At 35.7% G+C, this 23565-nt stretch overlaps 1 protein-coding gene across 1 annotated transcript in view; it reads right to left on the bottom strand.

Moving 5' to 3' along the window:
* The window catches only part of IL1RAPL1 (interleukin 1 receptor accessory protein like 1), a 77132-nt gene that overhangs the window by 15210 nt on the left and 38357 nt on the right, over positions 1 to 23565 (bottom strand). The window contains exon 5 of the mRNA XM_027775716.1: positions 5866 to 6009. Within this exon, the coding sequence (XP_027631517.1) occupies positions 5866 to 6009 (144 nt within the window). The remainder of the gene's footprint in view (positions 1 to 5865; positions 6010 to 23565) is intronic.

The following is a 23565-nucleotide window of genomic DNA, read 5'->3' as shown; positions in this document are numbered from 1 at the left end:
GGTAAGAGGGGGTACCCCCTGATTCATTCCTAGTGTGTTTAAAAGGACACACACACACACACACACACACACACACACACATCAACACACAGAAACTCAAACTCATTTCTCTCTCACAATATGACACCCTACATGATCTAGAAATACTGTCAACAGGAAAACCCTCACTATATGTGGCCCCTGTAAGTATGTAAGTAAATAAAATATACGTAAATAAATCTCTATTCTCTTATATTTCCCCAAATCCAGTATTTCCTATTATTGTAATAGAATGGACTAGAACACTAATTGTATGATTCTCTGAGAAGCAATGAATATTACTGAGTATCAATAAATTTTCAATAAATGGTCAATGAGATCCAGCCTAGTGGCACTGCCAGCAGCAAACTGAACTGTGGCACAGGAAACCACATGGCTGACTATGGGTTTGGATCCCAGGACAGACTGGAAAACGTGACAGATATGTGAGTGCATGTCCAGGATCATAAGGATCTGGAAAACAAAGGAAAGGGTTGCAGCATGACAGGACCCTTTTCAGGGTATTTTTCTGTCTCTCCTTTTTTCTCCTTCCTTTGTGCATGAGCACACACTCTATTAGGAATGAAATTTTTTTTAAAAAAATCTTTCAAGTGGTCAATGAATCTGTTATTATCATATTGCCATTGTAGAACATTATGTCAAAACATTAGCTACACTTTCTGTTTTTCTTTACATTTTGACCTTTTCTTTTTTCCGAGAGTATTTTATGAATTCTCTTTTTTAGATGGGGTAAATATGGTGGCCAAAAACGAAGAAGGCATTGCTCAGCTTTGACTTCTAAATTATAGTTTACAAAAGTTAAGATAGAAATTTGGGGTTTATCTTAATAGCCATCTTTTTGGAAGAGAAAAAAAAATGTGATAGAGCTAGGAAGCATGGGGATTCGATGGTGTTGGAGAAAAATTTCCATCACTGGAACAGTAGTCATTTGAACATAATATGTGTAGAAGGATATAAAGGAAGGTGACCAAGATTTAGCAGCTTCCTAGGTTTCTGAGAAGGGGCTTTCAGGATTCCAAGGAAGGGAAGGGGATAAAGAAGTTACTACGGTTTGAGGAAAAATCTGAGAGAACAAGGATTCATGTCTTGTCCCTCCAAGGAATATCTTAGGAAACTAAGCTTTGTAGGTAAATCATGTACCCAACATGGGACCTGTATGTTAAAGAGGCACTGGTTGAAGAAGATGACTATTTTTCTGTTTAAATGAGGAAGTGGAGGGATCAGCAGATGGCATAACGGTTACATCACTGAACTCCCATGTAGTTGACTCCCTGGACCCAGTGGCTTAAAATTACTCTTTCCAGGCATATGTGCATGCATGCCTAAACTCCCTCAGGAGAAAGGAGGAGAAGAGATTTCTTGCTTTTTGTCCCTCTTGTCTCCGTCTCTCTAGTGAGTGCACATGCCCTATCACAAAAACCTCTCTAAAATTTTTTTTAAAAAAGATAAATGAGGAAGTAGATATGAATGTAGCAAAATTTTATGTCTGAAATTTACAAAGGAGGAAAGTCTGGAAAAGTATGTGAAGCTTGTGACTGAGACCATAGCAAAGGCCTTGGCCCTTAGTGACCCCTGCTCAGTGTGTCCAAAAACCAGGTGGTAGCAGCTCAATTGAGAATGGGATGGCATATGTATCAGGTGCTTTTTTACCTCATCAGATAGCTATTAATACATATGAGTTCCCTAGAAACAGGTTCCTTAGGGGAAAAAGGGAAGAAGAACAAAAATGGAGAATCCTTATTTTCAAATAAGTGTTAACGAAAAAGTAGCTGATTTCCAAAAACTGCAAGTGACTGAGTTACTTTGGATTGGCAAGGTAAGAATTTTTTGCCATCAGTGAAAATGGAAACGTGAGAGCCAAGTTAAATGGTCTTAAGGTAAGGTGCATTTATACACATCTGACTTTTAGTACGATTTGGATTTTAAACTTGCTATATTGTTATTATGATTACTATTTAGTACAGTGTGGTCCTGAGGAAACAGTGTTTCTGGAAATAATAGGGGTCACGTTAAATACACCAGTAGAAAGGAGTTAAGGGCAGGCCTCTGACCACCACATGAACAGGAATGAATCTACTTTAATATGGAAAAGATGTACATGTAATTGCACTTGTTAAGAATCTCCCTCCCCCAAAACTATTTGAATAATTACTGTCTTGGCAGTCTTTGCTTCCCTCTCTCCCACTTTTAGGGGAATTACTTATACATTAACATTATCCAGATAATAGTTAAGTTTATCTTGTTTATCTTTTGTCTTTTATTTATTTATTTTTTTTTAGAGAGAGATTTCTGGTAGAGGGCATGTGTGCTCCCCAGAAATAGAAACAGAAGAAAGTAAGAAGAAAGCAGGAAATCAACCCCTGGGGGGGATGGCCATACCACAATTCCTTCTCCTTTCAGGATTTTGGACAAGCACGCACCCGCACCTGGCATGAGTTTTAAGCCACCAGGTCTGGAACTTGAACCACAGTCGACTATGTGAGAGTCCAGTGACATAACCATTACAGAATCTGCTGGTCCAGTTTATCTTGTTTTTCTGTGGGCCTAATGCATTCACAGAGGCATCTCAAGGAAAACCCTGAGTCTGATCCCTAGGGTTCTAACCACTCCTAAGGCAATATTAATTGAATTACTTTCCAAGAAAACTTTCTTATCTCTCAGAATGCCATTTGTTAATGTTTGCTTGCTTTATGATCCTTTTAAAAAAATGTGCCAAAGGGTATGTGCACTCACTGGAGAGAGACAGAGGGAGAAAGAGAGAAAGAGAGAGGGAAAGTGAGGGAGCACCCTCATGGGGCATAGTCATGCCACAATCCCTTCTCCTCTATTCTCCTCTTAGTATTTTAGACATGCACATACATGTACCCTGCATGTTTCTCAAACTGCTGAGTCCAGGATTTGAACCACAGTCAGCCATGTGGGATCCAGCTGCCTTAATCATCATGCACTTTATCTTCTTACTTAAAATACTTTAGAAAACCTGAGGGTTCAGAAGCTTCAGAGTAGTGATGAAATCCAGCAGGGTTACCCAAGTAACTTTTTAAAGTGCTTATAATTAGCAGGACCCTTGAAAGAAAATTCAAATCACTAGTAGTTAAGCTTCATATATTTGTACTTTTCTCATTAGATCCCACCATTTCATTTTCCTGTAAGTTTATTCTAGAGGACCCTGGAAATGTGGCAATGTAGACAGTTGCTTCATGTTTTATTATATCATTCATAAAATGACAGATTAAAAGCTGATCTGGAAATTACTAGTTTGGGCAAAATCATTCATATAATTCATAATTAAATAAACATATTCAAAAAAGGGTTAATAGATAAAATAAGATGTGTTTAGGTAATCTGCTTTTTAAAGTATCGTCTACTTTGTTAATTGCTCCAATAACAGAACATATTGAAAATACTAAATTTTAAGAGGATAAAAAATAATCAGGACTCAGTGTTTGATAAAATAAAGATTTTGCAAATAGACTTATTTTCAAATCCCATCTTGGCTGTTTACGGTAATATTTGCATTATCTTCTTGAGTAAGTTATTTAATCTCTGAGAGCCTCAGTTGCCTTATCGGTAAAATGGAGATTATAATATTGACCTCGTATTTTTTGTGAGGCTTAGCAAGAATGATTTTAAGTCTGTTTAGCACTCTGCTTGGTATTCATCCAACAAGAGCTCTGACATTGACAATTTGTTCATATTTCTTTGATGCAGTAACAAAAAATAATTTGTACGAACAGGAAGAAACAAAGAGTAAATAGGGCAATCAGCACTTAATACAAAAAAAGATAGGAAAAAAAACAGTTTTGTGGTAGGTTGGTGTCACTCTAATGGCAAGGAGAGAAGGGTAAACAGAATGACATTACTTTTCATGAGCCTGACAACCTATAATTTTGCCTGTGGATTTATTCTTCAGGACTCAGAAAATATGGCAGTGTGGGCAATTGCTTCATTTTCCTTTGTATCATTTAGTGCAAAACTGATAGTTGATGAAAGGAAAAACTTTGTAAATATGATTAAGAATTCTTTATCTCCCACACCACTCACTAACAGTTTGCATACACTTCCTAGACTGTGAGCTTATGTTATGCTTTTCAAGTGACTGAAAAAAAATGAATAAAACTTGAGTCCTCTAATGGGCAGTTTAGGACCTTTATTTATTTATTTTTCAAGAAGTTTTGCCTTAGGGCATGTGTGTTCGCTCGAGAGAGAGTGAGAGAGAGACAGAGACAGTGAGAGGGAAAGTGAAAAATCACCCCCCCAGGGGGAATAGCCACTATGTAATTCCTTCTCATTCTCTTACTGGGATCTTGATCACTCATGCATATGCACCCAGTGTGATTTTCCAAGCCACCAGGGCCAGGACTCAAACTGTGGTCAGCTATGTTGGAGTCCAGCGATGTAACTGCTATGCCATCTGCTGGTCCCAGTTTAGGACCCTTAAATAGCTCTAAAATTTTTAGGAATTTTAAGGACATAAAATTCCTGTTAAACTTTACACATACAAGGGACTTCAAAAAGTTCGTGAGAAAATGGAACTAAAATACAAGTTAATTTTGGTGCAAAAAAAAAAAAAATCTAAAGCCAGCTCTATGGCCTAGCAGTTAAGGGAGCCAGATTCTACATGGTTGACCATCCTAGTCAAATCCTGGCCTCAGCAGCTTGAAAAACTCACAGAGTGCATGTGCATATGTGCCCAGAATCCGGACAGGATAGAAAAATGGAGAAGAAATAAGTGTAGCAAGACTACCATTCTCCATTGAGGGGTGCTTTCTCTCTCTCTCTCTCTTTGTCATAGGGCACCTGTGCTCTCTGGAGAGAGACAGAAACAGTGAGATATAAGTAAGAAATCACCATCCCTAAGGGGGATGACAATGCTGCAATTCCTTCTCCGTTCTTCTCTCCTCTTGAGATTTTGGGTATGCATGGATAAGTGCCCAGTATGATTTTCAAGCTGCCAGATCCAGAACCCAAACTACAGTTGGCCATGAAGGAGTCTAGTGTCTTAACCACTATGTCACCTGTTGGCCCCTATGGGTGCTTTCTCTTTCTCCCTCTGTCTGTATCTTTCTCTCTCTCTCTGGTTAGTGTATTCATTTTCTGGCAATTAAAAAAATGAAATCCATGCATAGTTTTTTCGTAATATGCATTTTCTATTAACATTGTTCTCATGCTGTCCATTAACAATTACTAATTATGACTTCCATGAAAATAATATTTACTTGTCCAACTGGAGTAAAAATATTAGATGTATTATTATGAATACAATGCATTGTACTTGTGTACTTTTCTTTCTGTTGGTTCACACTTGGAATAAAAATTAGCCTGTCTAAATATAGCTAAATAAACAAGATCAAAAGACTATTGAATGAATTCTAAAATATCAGTATAGTTTATAATAACTGATCAATCTAAACAGGAACAAATTGAGATTCACTTTAAACTACTGTGCTAGGGAGCACAATTAAAGGAGACACTCCTTACCTATAGAAAAGTAGAGCTAGCCTTTCAGTACTGATTACAAGGAGAGAAAAAAATGAACACTCTCATGGCATTGCAATCAGTGTCTGTAATTTGTAAGTGCTATTTGAATTGCAGTTCTAAAAAGGGTAGGTGTTGCTTTACAATTTTCATAGGAAATACCTGTTGGCTCCAAAACATCACACATGTATTTCTGTATGTAAATAAATGCATTTACAAACTGAACATTCGAAGATTTTAAGAGCTGCTGCCAATGGTTATACAGGTAACTCTTCTTTCTCCTTAATAGCACAAGGGTAATAAACAAGAATATTCAGAAAGATCTATAAAAGAAGGACCTCATCTTACCTCCATCTAGTTCTTCAGCTCCGAAATGATTCCTGTAGAAGAGCATGATTTCTATCTTGTAACACTTGTAGATGGTCACCAAACAAACAAGCAGCAAGAGGATAGCACCAAGCCCTCCAGCAAGTTCAACTGTGTACATTAGCTCTAGAAAAAAAAATCACAAGGAATTATACAATGTTCACATCCAAAATCATAACTTCAGCTTAATTTCATGTTTTTCTGGATGAGACCAGATGTGGATAATGGCTTAACACAACCTCTTCCCTTTTTTGCATGAGAATTTGACCTTTCCATAACTTTTTAGTTCTGTTTCCTTGGAAACCAGATAAGGTAGTATGTGGTAACTATGTTGCTAAGCAACATTGCTTATGGTAAAAATGAACCTTGGTTGGTAGATTGCATTTGGAGTGAGAGAATTATAAATACCTGATCGGAAACTATAATATTGGGTTTGCCTAAGAGCAGTAAATCATATATAAACATATCCCTTGTGGATCCTGCAAGCCATACTTATGGGGTTGATAAAAAGAAATACAAGCTCTTTAGATAGAAAGCTTTTAAGCTGAGACAGCTTCTGTACTCAGTCAATATGAATCTTGATCCTGCTCACCTGAGCTGTCACCCAGGGGTGGGGAGCTTGGAGCTGAAGGAGGTGAGGGATCTAACACTGCAGTTCCTGGAGGATACTGTGGACTGATGCAGAGTGTTGGGGGGACTACCTAATGAATGGTTTCTGCTGACTCTGCACTGAGCAATGTTTCTTCTAGTATATCTGAATAGAGAGGCACTAAGGTGGTCTACCAGAGTTCTGGAGGCTGAATGCTTGCCTGAGCTTAAGAAGTAGGCCCTTTAGTGAATGTTACAACAGAATATACTGGAAGTATTGCCTTTAATTGAGCTATTTACATGTTTTTTCTTTTTCTTTGCTTCCCCCTTACTAGGCATGTTAATATGTTTTATTCATAAGAGGAATTTTGCTGACACTATTATATATAAGTTCTCCTTTTCCTATGGAATGTCTATATTACATAAAATTATTATCAGGCAAATTTAGGATAAAATATTTATTTCACTTTTCTCCTTAACAGCTTACAGATATTGTAACAAAATTAAGGTTACTGGTATTTAAATGGCAAGCCCTGTGCACAGATTTTGAAACTCAGTTTAACTAAGTGCTTGTGTATGCATGCTGTCCTTGATCACAGTTCCAATGTTGTTACGGATGAGTAACCCTTATTCCCTGTAGCTAACAACTAATTTGACTGGTACTAGTTTCCTTAACTACCATTATATGTAAATATTATTGAAATTGAAGCTCAAAATAATAATATTTTGGTACTATAATTTAGAACCCACCTACAGGTTACCTAATTTTGTAACTCATTTGATGTAAGCATAGACTGAGAACTTCAAAATAATCCATGGTTTTGAAGTAACAAGTACTCTTAGGTTATAAAATCACTCTTGAGTTCTCACAAATGGGGTGAAATGATGATGGGGGCAGTGCAAAATTCATGGTAAATAATCTGGACAATGTTGCCATCATTTTCTCACACGAACATCATTGTGTGAGTTTGTTTGCAGGTGATGCCACTTTTCCTGTAATAATTACAGAAAAAATCTCAATCATATTTCTCATTATCTAGTCTTCCATTCTTAATTCAACAGTTTAATTAAAAATATAACTATCATTTAATCAAGTGCATTTTTCTGCACTTATTAGAATTAAATGGTAGGATTTTATTAAAAGTGATTAGACTTTATGAATTTAAGAAAGAGAAAATAAAGTGAGTTATTGAATCTTTTAGAATCTAAGTAAATTAGTATGAAGTATGAAATACTGAAAAATACTTTTAGTAACTTCATTTGCTGAACCTTGTGAGGAACCACAGATAACAAGACTGCCACAATAGGAGGAATAAAATACAAAACATTTTTCATATGTTTTTACCCTGTTATGTGAACAGAAAGGATACATGAGTGGATAATACTATGGGGTACATTGGACCTTGTTCTTTCAGGATATGAGTTAAACTGCACCACACTATTCTAACTTAGGTCCATAGACTGATATATACAGGATAAAAACCTGATTTAAAATACAGTGGTTATGATAAGAGACATATGCATTTAGAATATGGTTTCCTTCAAGATTCATTCTGTTTTCCAATTTAGTATGCTAAGCACTTGGAATTTATCACTCTAATTTTTTTTAGATAGATTTTTTTCTTTTCTATAGGGTATGTGCACTCCCTGGAGACACACAGAGAGACAGAGAGAAAACAAGAAATCACCTCGTAGCGGTGATGGCCTGCTATAATCCCTTCTCCTCCATTCTCCTCTTGGGATTTTGGGCATGCATGCATACATGCCTGCGGTGAGTTTTAAGCCACTAGGTCTGGGACTTGAACTGCAATCAAGTATGTGGAAGTCCAGCAACATAACCATTATACCATCCACTGGTCCCAGCCACTCAAAATTTTTTTGCACAAGAAATGAGAAAAAATAATAATCTAGAACTTCCATTTCTAAACATTGCTAGTAAGAGTAGTATTCAATGGTATAATTACATTGGGAAAAATTTTTGTCCTAATCAGATCAAATATAAATCTACCCTATGAACAGTAATAGCACTCCTAGGTATTTACCCATAAGCAATATAAGCAGATATCTGAAATAAGACCTGCTACCATAATGTTCAGAGTAATCACAGTATTCAAACTCCTAGTAGCCACAATGGGAAATAACCCTAATGTCCATTAATAGGAGATAATGAACTGTTGTATGCCTATACAAAAGAATATACTCAGCAATAAAAAGAATGAACTAGTGATACACACAAAATGCATAAACTTCACAAAACTATGTTCAGGTTCAGGAAGCCAGACACAAAGTAATACCTGTTGTGTGATTCTATTTAAATTAAGAACAGATCAAAATAATTCATACTCATTTAAATAGAAAATGGATTATTTGGGGATGGTTGAAAGGTAAATGTATTAGAAAGGTACAAGAGGGAGCTTTCTGGAGTAATGGGAAAATTCTCTTTTGTGGGAGGGGGCGATATTCTTTAACTCATTTTAGGTGCGGATATACAAGTGCATGCATTTGTCAAAACTTACTGAGCTAAATACTTAAGATCTACACATTTCATATTTTGGTAATCATACTTGAATTCTTTATAAATTTCCTTAAAAATTATAAGTCCTAACTCAAGGCTAATGTGGGGAGAAATTCTAAAGGAATTAGAGAGTCAGGACACTTGGTCTGTTCTGAGTAACTGTCCAGGCAAGGCATTATTCTCCTATAATGTCTCAAAGCATACCCTTTGCATCTGGAGGCTTGGTGCCACTACTGGCTGTCTAGCATGCCTGAAGTGCCCATATTTAGTCAAATAGTTTTGGAAGCAATCAAAATCTATGTCTGAAACCTTCAATCTAATAAACAGAACTCTAATTTTCTTCACAGGGTAATTATAATATTGCTCTCTACATAGTTCTTTTTTAATTTTTAGAAATTAAAAACACATAAATTAGAGAAAAAAATGTGCGAAAGTATAAGTCCTTCATATTTTTAAAGAAGTTACTGACCAATTGTGAGTTACTCTCATTGCAAAATGTCATGAGTCATTGAAAAAATTATATACACTGCCTAGAGTACTCTATTTATGTAGCCAATCAATAATAGTGTCTGAAATGGGGTTAAGAAAAAGAGAGTAGGGTTCATGGAGCTTAGCTATTACAGAAATGGTCTTATGGTCTTATGTCACTTGAATAACTCCTTTAAGGTACAAATATATGTAAAGTCATATTAATATATACCTAGACAGTGAGCAATAAGCAAGCATAATCCTTCTGAGCCATGAATTGTCATTTACAAATAAGAACAGCAAAAACTGGTCCAAAGAAACAGCATTTACAAAAAGCTAATTCATCCTGAGATCCTGAGTCTCTGTTTTCCCCCAGATCTTTCTCTAGTATTACACACGGAAGCATGGTATTATTACAATGTCCTTATAAGAGGGTGAAGAATGAACCACCAGTCCTGCTCCTCAGTTACTACATTCTTTTTATGCAAGAGTATAATATACATGCCTACATTTTATAAATAGGTACAGATTAAAATTTTTTCCATTTGATTAAAGTCAGTCATGTTGGTTTATACAGCATGTATAAACCATCCCAAAGAAAATGGTACATGAGACTTAGTCTCTATATTCTTTTGCTCCAAGCTGTACACATTCATTAACATGAGTCCTACCAATTATTGCTTATCCATTGGGTCAGGACAAAATTACTAGGAGTTAAATTCTGTCACAGTTAAAAGAAATGATTTGGGCCCACTGCTGTATTTTATCTTTACATTACAATGTGAATGGTGTTGCCCCAGCAAATGTCATTTTCTCTTTGAAATGGGATCTGCTTTTTAGCTCTAGTTCAAGTTGCCTGGAGTGGCAGCATTTAAAAAATAAAAAGATTCCATTTCAGCACAATTCAACATCTGAGGATGGAAAGAGAAAGTGCAGACCTTTTAAAATCTGTTTAGCCTTTGTGTTATTTTATTAAAATGATAGACTCTGCCCCCTTTAAGGGACTGAGACTGAATATTGAAAATTGTAAAGCAAAATCACTAGGCAAAACCTAGGGGAAACTGGCATTTGGTTAAACACAACAAATGAACAAGTGCCAAAGAGTTCCATTTAAGGGCACCAGCAGTCGTTTAGTTACAGGCAATTAACAATAGTCCTTGGAAAGCTCCAGTATGGGCTAAGGGAAAACACATTGATTATTGTTGCAGTAGTAGACTGCTTTCAGAATAAATTGTTTCAATTTAAAACTAGATTTGCTACAAGCATTTTGAGCAATGACTACAATTTTTTCTTATCAAGACAGTTGGAGCAAGCAACCCTTTAAAAGAAACAGCTAATTAAAATAAAGCACATGCCATCTCTTAGTATATTGGATTAAGTTTCAAATAATAAATGCATTTGGTTTACACTAATCTTGCTGCAATTACCTGGTATAGTTTGGGATCTTACTCTTTAGCTGGCCTATACCTGGTGTCATTGTTTGCAAACTTTTTCTGCTACTAATCTTTGAAGAGGTAAATATTTTAACAAAGTAAATAAAAATTCATATTTATTTTTGAACTCTTCACTTGGAGTTTTCATGTCGTGTGTGTGTACGCGTGAGCACGTGTATTCTTGTCTACAGTATAATTGAAAATTTTAGGTGGCTCGTTCTCACACAGTTCATTTTAAAATCGGTGCATTCATTATATAAAGTCCTTTGAAATGTTCTGCCCTGATTTACATGCAGTAAAATGCAAGTTTGTGGGGGAAACGCATGATAGACACTGTAATGATCTCAGTTTATTCATTAGCTGCACCAAGTACATTTTTTCTCTCATTGTGTTATAAAGAGCTAAAGTTTATAAGGATTTATCCATCCACATAAATTCATATGCATATTTATTTCTCTGGAGCAGTATAACTTATTTGTTCCTGGCAGGAGGATAATTATGCTCAGCCTCCATAGATATTCAACTCAATTCTACAATACATCAGTGCAATTTAGAAGCAGTTATAATTTTTTTTCTTTTTGGTAACACATTAAGGAACTGAATTGGTATTCATATAATAGCAAGAAAATGTTTGGGGAGAGTATAAACTAGTATGTAAGGATAGTGGTTTTGCTCTTAACAAAAATCCTTTTTAGAACAAGCTAGGATACAACACCCAAAATTATAATAATACATGTGAAAATGACCCCTGATTGGAACAATTTGATTTGTGTGACTGAACATTTGGGAAAAAGATTACCTCCAAAGTGGTATATTTTGCCATTTTGGAAAGAGATTTCTACTCAAATCATCAAATTAACTTTTACTTAGTGTCAATCAAGAATGCAAATGTGGCCATTGGCTAGGACCCACCATTAGAGACTAGTTAAGAATAAGGTCCTACAAGCATTTGGAACTTAAATGTTACATGTGAATGAACTATGAAAAATGAAAGACTAGAAGGGGAAAAAATGCATCATTCTCTACAGAGTTTGCAAAAGTCTACCCTTAGAATGTGTTTTTCCTTTTCCCAAGCAGATAAGAAAGGTATTAAGTTTTTTTTCTATAAAGTAAGGAATATTCAAAAGTGGTATGCTTTATAAAATGAGGTAAGGGTCAGCAGATTGCATTGTAGTTAGTGCTGGATTCTCACATGGCCAACCGTGGTTCGAGTCTTGGACCTGGCAGCTTAAAAATCCTGCCGGGCATGTGTACGTGTGTGCCCAAAATTCCAGAAGGAGAATGGAAGAGAAAGGATTGTGGCATGGCCATCTATCTACCCTGGGTGATGGGGTGTGTGATTTCTTATTCTCCTGAAAGTGCATGCAGTTGGCTAAAAAAACAAAAACAAAAGATGAATAATGATTGTAATTGAAGAAAGTATGAATCCCTGAGTTTATATTAATTGTAAACAAACAAAAAGAGAAAGCTCTTCCTGAGAGTAGGATGCTGACCAGTATGTATTGAAGGAATGATAGCAGTAGAAATCACTATTTTTTTAGTCATCATAATGACAATAGATTCAAGTAAGAATTAATAATAGTGAAATATTGGTGAAGCAAATGAGGGCCAGAATGTGGTGCAGTGGTAATACTTGCACTGTGAGCCTGACTCATGTGGGAAAGTTCCAGATTCCTTTCTGGAGACTTCCCTGAACATGTTGAATGCTTGTGTGGCCCTTATCCTGGGCTGGCTGAACCTGAGGGTGGATCATGGCATTAGGACCCTGTTTGGGGTGTCTCCTCTCCCTCCTTTTGTTTCAAGTATGAAATAAACAAACAAACAAACAAAAGGACTGTTAAGGCAGGATATTTACAATAATGACAAAGGATATTATTTTATTTACTTATTTATTTTTCTCTTTTTAAAAGAAAAAATTTTCTCCAAAAAAAAAAAAATAAAGAAAGAAAAGTTTTTAGGTTTTGCATGTGCTTGCTGGAGAGAAGCAGAGAGACAGAGAGAGGAAAATCACCCCCCTAGGGGGATGGCCACACCACAACCCCTTCTCCTCCTTTCTCCTCTCGGGATTTTGGGCAGGTATGCACACATGCCTGGTGGGCTTTTCAAGTTGTTGAACTTGAACTACCATTGGCCATGTGGGAATCTAGTACCTTAACCACCATACCACCTGCTGGCCCCAGGACATTATTTATTAATGACTAAATAGACACTGTCTTAAGGAAGTAATCAGTAAAGGGACAAATTGGTATCATGTGCCCTCTGATTACTGTACTAAGAAGGCACAATATCATTTATATATTACTGTAAATAAAAACATAAATGTCCTAACTATGAGGAAATATCAGGCCAACCAAAACTGAGAGACAACTATAAAAAACAAAATCATCTTGCTTCCACATATCAAACATGTCAATGTTATTAAAGACAAAGAAAACCTAAGGAATGATTCATAATATTTTTAGAGATCTTTTTGCTATAAGGTACATGCACTTGCCAGACAGACAGAGACAGACATAGAGACAGAAAGTGAGAAATCACCCCCCAGGGGAGATGGCCACGCCACAATCTCTTCTCCTCCATTCTCCTCTCGGGATCTTGGGCATGCACGCACACGTGGCTGGCATGAGTTTAAGCAACCAGGTCTGGGACTCGAACCATGTTTAGTTTTATTTGTTATTATTTTTCAATTTGACCAAGAAAGAGAGAAAGGGAAAGGGAGAAAGCAAGCCACTAGGTCCAGGACTACAACTGTGGTTGACCATATTGGGGTCCAGCATCTTAACCACCATGCCACCTGCTGGCCCCCAATTTTCTCAAATTGAAACATGTACCGTACAATATACAATATTATTTTCATCATTTCCCATTTTCCCAAATTTAATAAATGTACTTCTGGTTATGTAAGAAAGTATTGTTTTTAGGATATTCACACTGAAGTATTTAGATACAATTTCTACAATTTAATGTGCTTGTGTATGTAGTGAGTTCTATCTTTTTAGCCACCTACCTATCTGTAGGAAAAGAGATGAAGTAAATGTGCCAGTATGTCACTATATGTGGAGAATATATATGGTAATTTATTGTATTATTTTTTATAATTGTCCTAAAATATCTGCAGTTTTTATTCTGAAATAGAAAGCTAAAAAATAAAAGACAGGTTGAATGGTAAGATCACATTATTGCAAGTGTTGTAATTAGAGCATATTTGGGGTTGATTACCTTTGGATTAAAACTGTATTATTTACAGCCATTTTATTCTAATCTGTGCAAAGTCTCCAGTTAAGCCTTCTACAAACATGCCTTCAAGTTGGAATTTTCTTTAGGAATTGTTAGCTGGTTTACATTGCCCAAAAAAAGAAAGTGGGAACCGCTCATGTTGGCATTTAAGTTCCTTCACTCCTTCAATTAAAGCAGCTAATTCACCTTTATCCATGATCACCCCTCTAATGTGAATTTTTTACCTGTTTTCCCAATTCTGTAACTACTGAGAATCTCTCCTTTTCTCAGAACCCAACCTACCAATCTAATAAGGGAAGGGAAAGATCTGCACTTAAAAAAAATTATTTATTTCCTGAAAGAGAGACAGGAATCCTTGGGAACCTGCAGTTAGCGTAATGGCTATGTCGCTGAACTCCCACGTAGTTGACCGCAGCTCGCGTCCCGGACCGGGTGGCTTAGAATTCACGCCGGGCACGTGTGCGTGCCCAAGATCCCGAGAGGAGAATGGAGGACAAGGGATTGCGGCGTGACCATCCCCCCTGGGGTGTGATTTCTCGCTTTCTGTCTCTATGTCTCTCTGTCTGTCTGGTGAGCGCATGCGCCCTATAGCGAAAACCTCTAAAAAAGAGAGAGAGAGAGAGAGAGAGAGAGAGACAGGAATCCTTGATGGGGGTTTCATCCCATGATCCTCCCCCAAGTCCGGCTTCCAGCCAAGATCATGGACATCTACAGGCATGCATGGCATGTGTGGGCAGACCCAGGATGCAAACTAGGAGATAGGCACTTTCAATGAGGCTTTTCCAATGAAAAGTGATTTGTCTAGGACACATACACCCTATAGGTTTTGGCCACTTACTGCATTGCATTATATGAGAGTTTTGTTCTTGGTTTTACAACTAAAAATGATTGCTTTATCTTAGAACCTTTGCTTTGACTATTCCCTGTGAGTGGAATGTTCCTCCACCAGATTTCTGTATGCCTCTCTTTGCTTCTTCAAGTCCTTGCTCATGTAGTATCTACTCACTTCCATTCACTGACCACTCATTTAAAGCCACAAACGAAAGGCTGCACTTTGTACCCACTTCTCTTTGTTTTGATTCTTTGTATCATTATACATTTACTTTTGTTACTAATAAGTGTATTATTGTTTCTCTTATGTCAAAATTTAAATTCCATCAGTGTGAGTTTGTTGTTTCTGGTATTTTTTTGTCTATATTTTCCCCAATTATCCAAGTGTCCTGAAAAATATCTGAAATATTGTAGTTACTCAATATTTATTGAAAAAATGAATGACTTGATGTTTAAGACAAAATGCAATTTTCTAAAAAAATATATTTTTATGTGTTTCTATTCTAAAATTCTACAAATATCTGTGTGAGCCATTTTCCTAGACAATGTATCATCAGGTTCAAACAACTGAAAGGTATAATTATTCATGTCCAGTCCATTAAGTTGGTTATAAAACTTCATTATATAGAAAAATGGTCAACTTCAAAGTGTAGATTTAAAAGATGTCCTTCATTCATAAATCCATATAATCTTTTATAGCCTTACAGAGGTAGGGAAGTTTGCATTCACCTGGTATTTGGAAATCAAATATGTATAGCTTTGCAATTTGATACTGTTATTTAGCTCTTCCTTTTCACTCATTCACTCATTAATTCATTTTATCATTGTTTAATAAGTATCTTCTATGTATCTTCTATGTATGTACCTTTTGAGTTCTAGCGATAAGGAGATGGATAAAATAGCTTCTTGCCTTAAAGGAACTCAGGTCTAGTTGTATAATTAGACATGTAAGCAAATAATTAATGACAAAATAAAAAAGCTGTTATGCCAGAGAAATAAGGGATGACAGGGAGACCCTTCAATCTCAGAGACAGAAGTAGAGGAAGGAAATTGGCACAGAGCTTATGCATATCATAAAGAAGGGCAGGAGCACACATTTACAGGAACATACTCCAAAGAACTGGGAAGAAGTGACTATACCACTAGATGACTAAAAATCAAAGCAGAACCCAAAGAAATATGAAAAAATCAGGAACTACCTCCCCCTCAAAGGATCATCACTCCTCACCAACAATGAAAATACAAGAGATCGCAGAACTGTCAGTAAAAGAATTCAGAATATTGTCTGTAACAATACTCAACAAGATGCAAGAGAAAACAGAGAACCAATTGTAGAAGATGAGAAAATCATACCACAGCATGAAGGTATAACTCCATAAAGAGATAGACACACTGAAAAAGAATCAAAAAGAATTTCTGGAGATAAAGAATACATTGCAAGAAATCAAAATATCCTTCAAAAGTATAACAGCAGATTAGACCATGCAGAAGAAAGAACCTCTGACCTTGAAGACAAAACTTCCAATTTAGTTCAAGCAACCAAAAAGAATAGAATAACCATTAAAAACAAGGTTAATAGGGACCAGCAGATGGCATATTGGTTACATTGCAGGACTCCCATGTAGTCTACTATAGTTCGAGTCCCAGACTTGGTGGCTTAAAACTCATGCTGGGTACATTTACTTGTGTGCATGCCCAAAATTCCAAGAGGAGAACAGAGGTGAAGGGACTGCAGCATGGCCATACCATATGGGGGGTGATTTCTTGCTTTCTGTCTCTCTGTCTCTTTCTGTATCTATGGTGCATGCACGTGCCATATAGCAAAAAACTCTCTGAAAAAATATGAGGTCGATAGTGGGAAATCCTAGACACCATTAAAAGGCCAAATAAATATTTGCATAATGGACATTCCAGAAGGTGAAGAGACAGGTAAAGCCATAGAGACCATCTTTAACAATATATCAGCTAAAATTTTTCCAAAGTTAGAGAGACATGCAGACATCCAAATCCAGGAGAGAACAAAGGACACAAAAGAGATATAAGAAGATCCTGTCCAAGGCATATCGGAGTCAAAATGGTAAAAATCATACAATATTCTAAAAATGGCAAAAGAAATATGCCCAACTTACTTACAAAGGTTACTGTGTTACTAATAATAGAACTCTCAGCTGAAACAATGCAGGCAGGAAAGAGTGACATTTAAAACTCTGGAAGAAAAGCAATTTCAGCTAAGAGTACTATACCCAGCAAGATTATCCTTCAAATGGGAAGGAGAAATAAAATTATACCCAGATAAACAAATGCTGAAAGAATTTTCCAAAATGAAACCAGCTCTTCAGGAAGTACTTAAGGGACTACTATATCAGGAAAGCTAAAGAGAGACAAATAGAAGTAAGAAAACACAAAACCACTAAAATAAGGGAAAGTTTATATGTATTTATAATTACATTGAATGTCAGGACTAAATATAGAATCAACAATTTTACACATATGCAGGTTTAAATACAAATCTACCAATAATTTGATAGACAGTTGTCTCCACAGTTTTTCAGTTTATATATTTATTATAATCATTGCTCATTGTATAAAACTAGATACTAGAGAAAAAGTCCAAAATGTTACAAGTAGCTGAGCATTTCTTTGGAATAATTTTTTTAAAAGGATACAATCAAGAACTTTGTAAGGCCTATAAATCATCAAATCATTCGCTTTACTATGTCTTTGCTTTTAAACATCTCTTTCCAATTTTTTTTTAATCTTTGCTTTTTCAAGGACTTATTTCTTCACACGCAGTACAGTACTATGATCTTACAAATACTCAGAGTTGGTGAGTGAAAGCATTCTTTTTCTATCTCTTCCTAATGAGCTATTGTTATATACAATTTTACCTATCTCTAGCTGCACCAATGATTGATAGCCACAGACTTTTTTCAGATTATAAACGCTTATCTCCTACAGTCCTCTACCTGGAAATTACAAATTCATCTTTAATTGGTTATGTTAACGTTGCCTTTGCTAATTTTTGAAATTGTTGCCCGATTTTTTAATCAATATGTTTTTCTTTAGAACTGTACCTCACAGTAAAGAAGGTCATAGACAATTCAGAAAATACTCCACCCACGCCGAGGCTGGACCCCGGCACAACATGTTAAACTTTGAAGGTGGTGAATATGTTTATATCTTCAATTTTTCTTTTACATACCATATACATGCTTTTAAAGGCCATTCTGTACCCTACAAAGATGTGTAAAGATTATATGTAACTCATAAATTACAATAAATATTTATATAGAAAAAAACTACTATATACTTAACACTCATCATAGTGCTAGATCTCTTGTATATGAGTGCACCAAATACTATGCCAAAGTATCTCAATTATGAGCCAGGTGAACAACTTACTCAGGGTGTGTGTTTCTGTTGGAGGATTTTAGGGATCAGACACTGAGTGGCACAGTGCAGGAGTGCCTTAAAATGTTTCAGGCAAGTAGTTATATACTCATTTCAAAGCAAATAGCATGTATTTTGTCAATAAATATTTCCTTGGGGGATTCATGATACCATTCAAACTAGGTTTCCCAAAATTAGATCAGAACCATAGGACCATGATTCTCCTTTGGGAGAAAATTGGCATATATTGTTTAAATGCACAATGTGGAGTTAGTAAGACAGAGCGTTATTGCAGAAAACCTTTCCTCTTTTAGATTATAAAAGTAGTGCTTGAAATGCCTCTATCTAAAGACCATAATGTGGATTTACACAGTTATGCATTTGCACAAACATGAGCATGCAACATTATCAGATGGGAACTCCATCTTAGATCTCATAACATTAAATCTGATGGAGAGAAACTAGACAAAGCAGGAAGATACTGTTACAATAAGAAACAAAAGCCGCCTTAGGTGACCAGCTTAGAAGATAGGGCTATTGTGTATCAAGGTGTCAAACTTCAAAAATGCCTTTAAAAAAATTCAGAAGAAAATATTTGCTTTTCACCTACTAGGAATCTTCTTAACATGTCATACAAACAGACAGGCACAGATGGAATGTTTCGAAACATCTCTTCAGAGAAAATTGTTAAAGTGAGGATGTCATTGCCATTTTATTCCTTTTTGTTAAGGGATACAATGTTTATCCTGAAAGCTATTCTCCACAGAGGATATACTGTCAGAGTTCAAACAATTCAGTCTTCCATTGGGAATGCTTTAGATTGGCCAAAGAACCCAGAACATCTGGACTGCGTAGATAACCAATAGGGGGAACCATGTTTTCTACAGAAACATTGGACTCTTAAAAAAATGGTTTGATGATTTAAAGTATATTCAATTGATGAATATTTCATAAAAATTTTACATATTAAAAACTGATTGCATTACAATACACAAAATGGGATGCATTGATAAATTTTGGAATTTTACATTATTCTTTTAATTTTATTCCTTTAGGAGTTTAGCGTATTCTTTAATTATTGAAAGCATTAGAATAAAATGTGCTCAGCAAAAGCTGCTGGTAATAATTTTTCTCTTGAGACAAGTTTCATTCAAAATTTTGGTGATTCCAGAGTTAGAGACTATTAAGTCAAAAACAATAATCAAATCATATGCTGGTTCATTTCTCCCAATGGGAGTAACAAAAATCTCTTGAATGTTTCTGTGTATTCTTTAATTATTGAAAGCATTAGAATAAAATGTGCTCAGCAAAAGCTGCTGGTAATAATTTTTCTCTTGAGACAAGTTTCATTCAAAATTTTGGTGATTCCAGAGTTAGAGACTATTAAGTCAAAAACAATAATCAAATCATATGCTGGTTCATTTCTCCCAATGGGAGTAACAAAAATCTCTTGAATGTTTCTGTTCATTCTCTGTTCTGCTTTTCATAAACATGCTCAAGAAAATAGGGGTAATTTTGTCTTGCTTTATTTTTTTTTAAAGATATTTTTAAGAATTTATTAACCTAACTTTTAAAACTTTTTTAGGGATTTTTGCTATAGGGCGTGTGAGCTTGCCAGAATGACAGAGAGAGACAGAGAGACAGAAAGCGAGAAATCACCCCCCCCCCCAGGGGGGATGGCCACGCTGCAATCCCTTCTCCTCCATTCTCCTCTCGGGATCTTGCGCATGCACGCACATGCGCCTGGTGTGAGTTTAAGCCACTGAGTCTGGGACTTGAACCGCAGTCGGCTACATGGGAGTTCAGCGACATAGCCATTATGCTAACTGCTGGTCCCATAAACTTCTTTTCTCCTACTAATGATCTCTGAAGAAATAGGAACGTTTGGGGACTATCTATAGCAGAACTTACCAATACTTGACTCCTCCCAAGAGAGCAGTAAATGACTCTGTAAACCATGGCAGAGTCTACAACAAAGTTGGTGGGTGGCTCGTATAGTTGAGTGGCCTCTGTAGTCAGGACACATGAAGGGACTCTCCTCAATTACAAATTTTCTTTTAGTAAAATAGCAATAACAAAGACCCGTTTCACCAAGAACAGGAAATTATTGTATTGCTTCATTCTTTGTATTGATTTTTGATGTGTGAAAATTACCAGCAGTTTGAGAAAATCATGTAGAAGTAAAGGTGTCCCCTAAAATGCAATGTTCTCTAATATAAACAGACACAAATTGGGGGCAAGGGTGTGCATTCAAGCAAATAGATTGCAACATATTTTTAAAATGTGTAAATAACTTGATTTTATAGCAAAGAGAGTAATTTTAGGTTTTTCTGTAAGTGTTTAAAAAATATTCAGGAGCTGTACCAAATTAATTATTTTCTCATCTTTTTTTTTCCTGACTGTATAAAAGATGCTTATTCTAAACAATCTGAAAAATGTTAAGAATTATAAGAAATTGAAGACCACATGGAATCATATCACCCTGATATAGCCACTATTAATACTTCAGTGAATGTTTTTATGAATTTCTTTCTAATGTATTAACTTTCCATGTAACCTTAACACAGGCAAGTGGCTGTGTATTTAAATACTAATATTACAATATAGCTTATTTTTAAATTTTTTTTCCTGGACAATTTGTAATGATTTTGTCCAAAGTGGCTTGCAAACTGTGTTCTTTCGGTAACCAGTTTAGCCTAAATAATTTTATTTATTTGTCTCTCTATTTATTCAACTACTATTAAATGACATCAGGTTTAACAAAACACATCTAGTAGGAATTTTTATACACCATAATGGAGCTTTCTTCTACATAAATAATAACCATATATTTTTTGAGAGGTTTTTGCTATAGGGTGCATGCGCTCTCGCCAGAGAGACAGAGAGACAGAAAGCGAGAAACCACCCCCTAGGGGGGATGGCCACGCCACGATCCCTTCTCCTCCATTCTCCTCTCGGGATCTTGGGCACACACGCACACGTGCGTGGCGTGAGTTTAAGCCACCGGGTCCAGGACACGAACCACAGTCAACTACATGGGAGTCCAGCGACATAGCCATTACACTAACTGCTGGTCCCAATAATAACCATATATTTTGACGAGTTTATAAATAGTCACACAAGGTATAGGGTAAAACAATTTGATTTTGGAGGACGTATAGATTTCAAATTTATTCAGACTAATTGCATTCTTTTACAGATGAAGAAAATATACTAGTATGTAAAAAATGGATGGCTGAAAATGTATTTTAATAGTATTAATTTTACGTAACCACAGAGTTGCCACTGACAGCAGTTTGTGCAAGAAGATAACCAAATAATATTTTATTGTGCTATCTTTAATGTATTGTTTTGAGTTACTTTCAATACTAAAGTATTTAAATAATATAGGCATATTGTTCATTTGGAAAAAATTAGAATTGCACCCATAGTTGTAAGTTGCCTTGCGACTGTGGGATAGGGTAAATGAATTTTCAAGTCATCCTTATTTCGTGTTACACACTCACTAGAATTATAATTTCAAAGTGATTTAAGTCAGGCCATTCGTTTTTCATTTTTTCAGGCTTTGATAATGGCCTCTTCCATTTTAGTTTGAATGAATTTGGCAACCATCACAAGAGAGTACTTTGAACTGCAATTGCATATCATAAGAAATTGTAATTTCTACTTTGCAGTTACAGGAACTTGTCATCTAAAGATGAGTCAACTTTACAAACTTAAACCATATGAAAATTTTGGGGAAGAGCATCTCACATTCAAGATTAGCAAAATGAGGCACAGTGATTCAGTAAAATCTGACAAATGATCTAATAGTTAAGTTGCCCAGTATCCAATATGTTCTTTAAAGATTCCTATACTGGGGCAGTTTACAAATGATAAAATTGAAGAACAATGACACAAAGAAATGTGCTCTATGTCACACAAAAACTGAAAGGTCAAAAACAAACCTCTCCAGTAACTGTCTTTTTATCATAGCTCATAATTTCTTTTTAGTCAATCTCCATTAATGTCAAACTTCAATTAATGATAATAACTCCTAGGTAATTTTAAAAGTGATGTCTGTATCACTTTCCTGTATGTACCACTGGATTTTCTTTTTGAATTAGAAATAAACTGTTTTAATTGCATTAAGATGTCCACTTTTAATTTCAAGAAATCAACCTCTCTATTTATTATTCTTCCTAGAAAACATGCTAAAAATAGAATATGTATTCTAAAAGTAGAGACAAATAGTTAACATATTTCTTACAGATGGCAAATGTAATTCTAAATACTAAAATCTGATACAGGTTACCATGGTAATCCATTGGAAATCAAAACACTTTTTTTCCTATTATATGACCTGAGAGAGTAGTTAGCATTTTTTTATGTGTCATGTCTAATTTCTCATTTTACTGTCCTGGTTGTCAAAGTTCAGAATACAGGAACTGCTTATTAAAAGTTATACCTTAGGTTTTATGACCCAGTTGTGCCATTTCTCAACCAAATGCAGGAATTCACAGCCATAAAAATGCACAGGCATCTCCCTCTTCCCAACAATGTTGCTTTAATGCCCCAAGATGGGGACAGATATTTTCTGGCAGCAGAGACTCAACTACTAAAGAATGACATCCAACCCAGTGATCTGTCCATAGATAGCACTCAATACACATTCATTGAATGGAAGCAATTCGGTTGCTTTTTCACACAACAGCATTACAAGAATTAAAAGCAGCCTACAAGTAAAGTGAGATTTCAAGTAGAACAAAAAAAATCCTCAATCAACAGGTTGTTTCGACCTAGAAATAATGGGACTATGAACATGGTTTGGAGAATGCAGTATAAGTAGTAGCTGGGTGGTGGTTATGATATGCTATTGTAATTGCGATTTCTGATCACATGTGGAATTCCAGTGGATTCCCTTGGTCCTCTCTTTAGGTTTACTTTTGTTTTCTAGTCTCTGTTAGATTCTAGACAAATGTCTGTTAAAAGGAATTACACTTTGGGGCATGTACAAACACTTCATCAGTTTGTTCTACTGTGCTTTTCTTTCTTTCTTTTCTTTTCTTTTTTTTTTTTTTTTGCCTATTTTGCAGCTTTGTCAATGGCCAATAATTTGTGGAAGTTTAATTCCAATACTATGCCCACCCATCTTCACTACATGTAATTGATATTTAGCTATTTACAAGTATTTAAAACAGTGAATTAGTAATATTTACTATATACTATAACCCTTGTTCC

Source organism: Tupaia chinensis, unplaced genomic scaffold (genome assembly GCF_000334495.1).
Source record: "Tupaia chinensis unplaced genomic scaffold, TupChi_1.0 Scaffold000600_1, whole genome shotgun sequence".
Taxonomy (NCBI): domain Eukaryota; kingdom Metazoa; phylum Chordata; class Mammalia; order Scandentia; family Tupaiidae; genus Tupaia; species Tupaia belangeri.
Note: the sequence above shows the minus strand (reverse complement) of the source record. Positions and strands in the feature narration are given on the sequence as shown.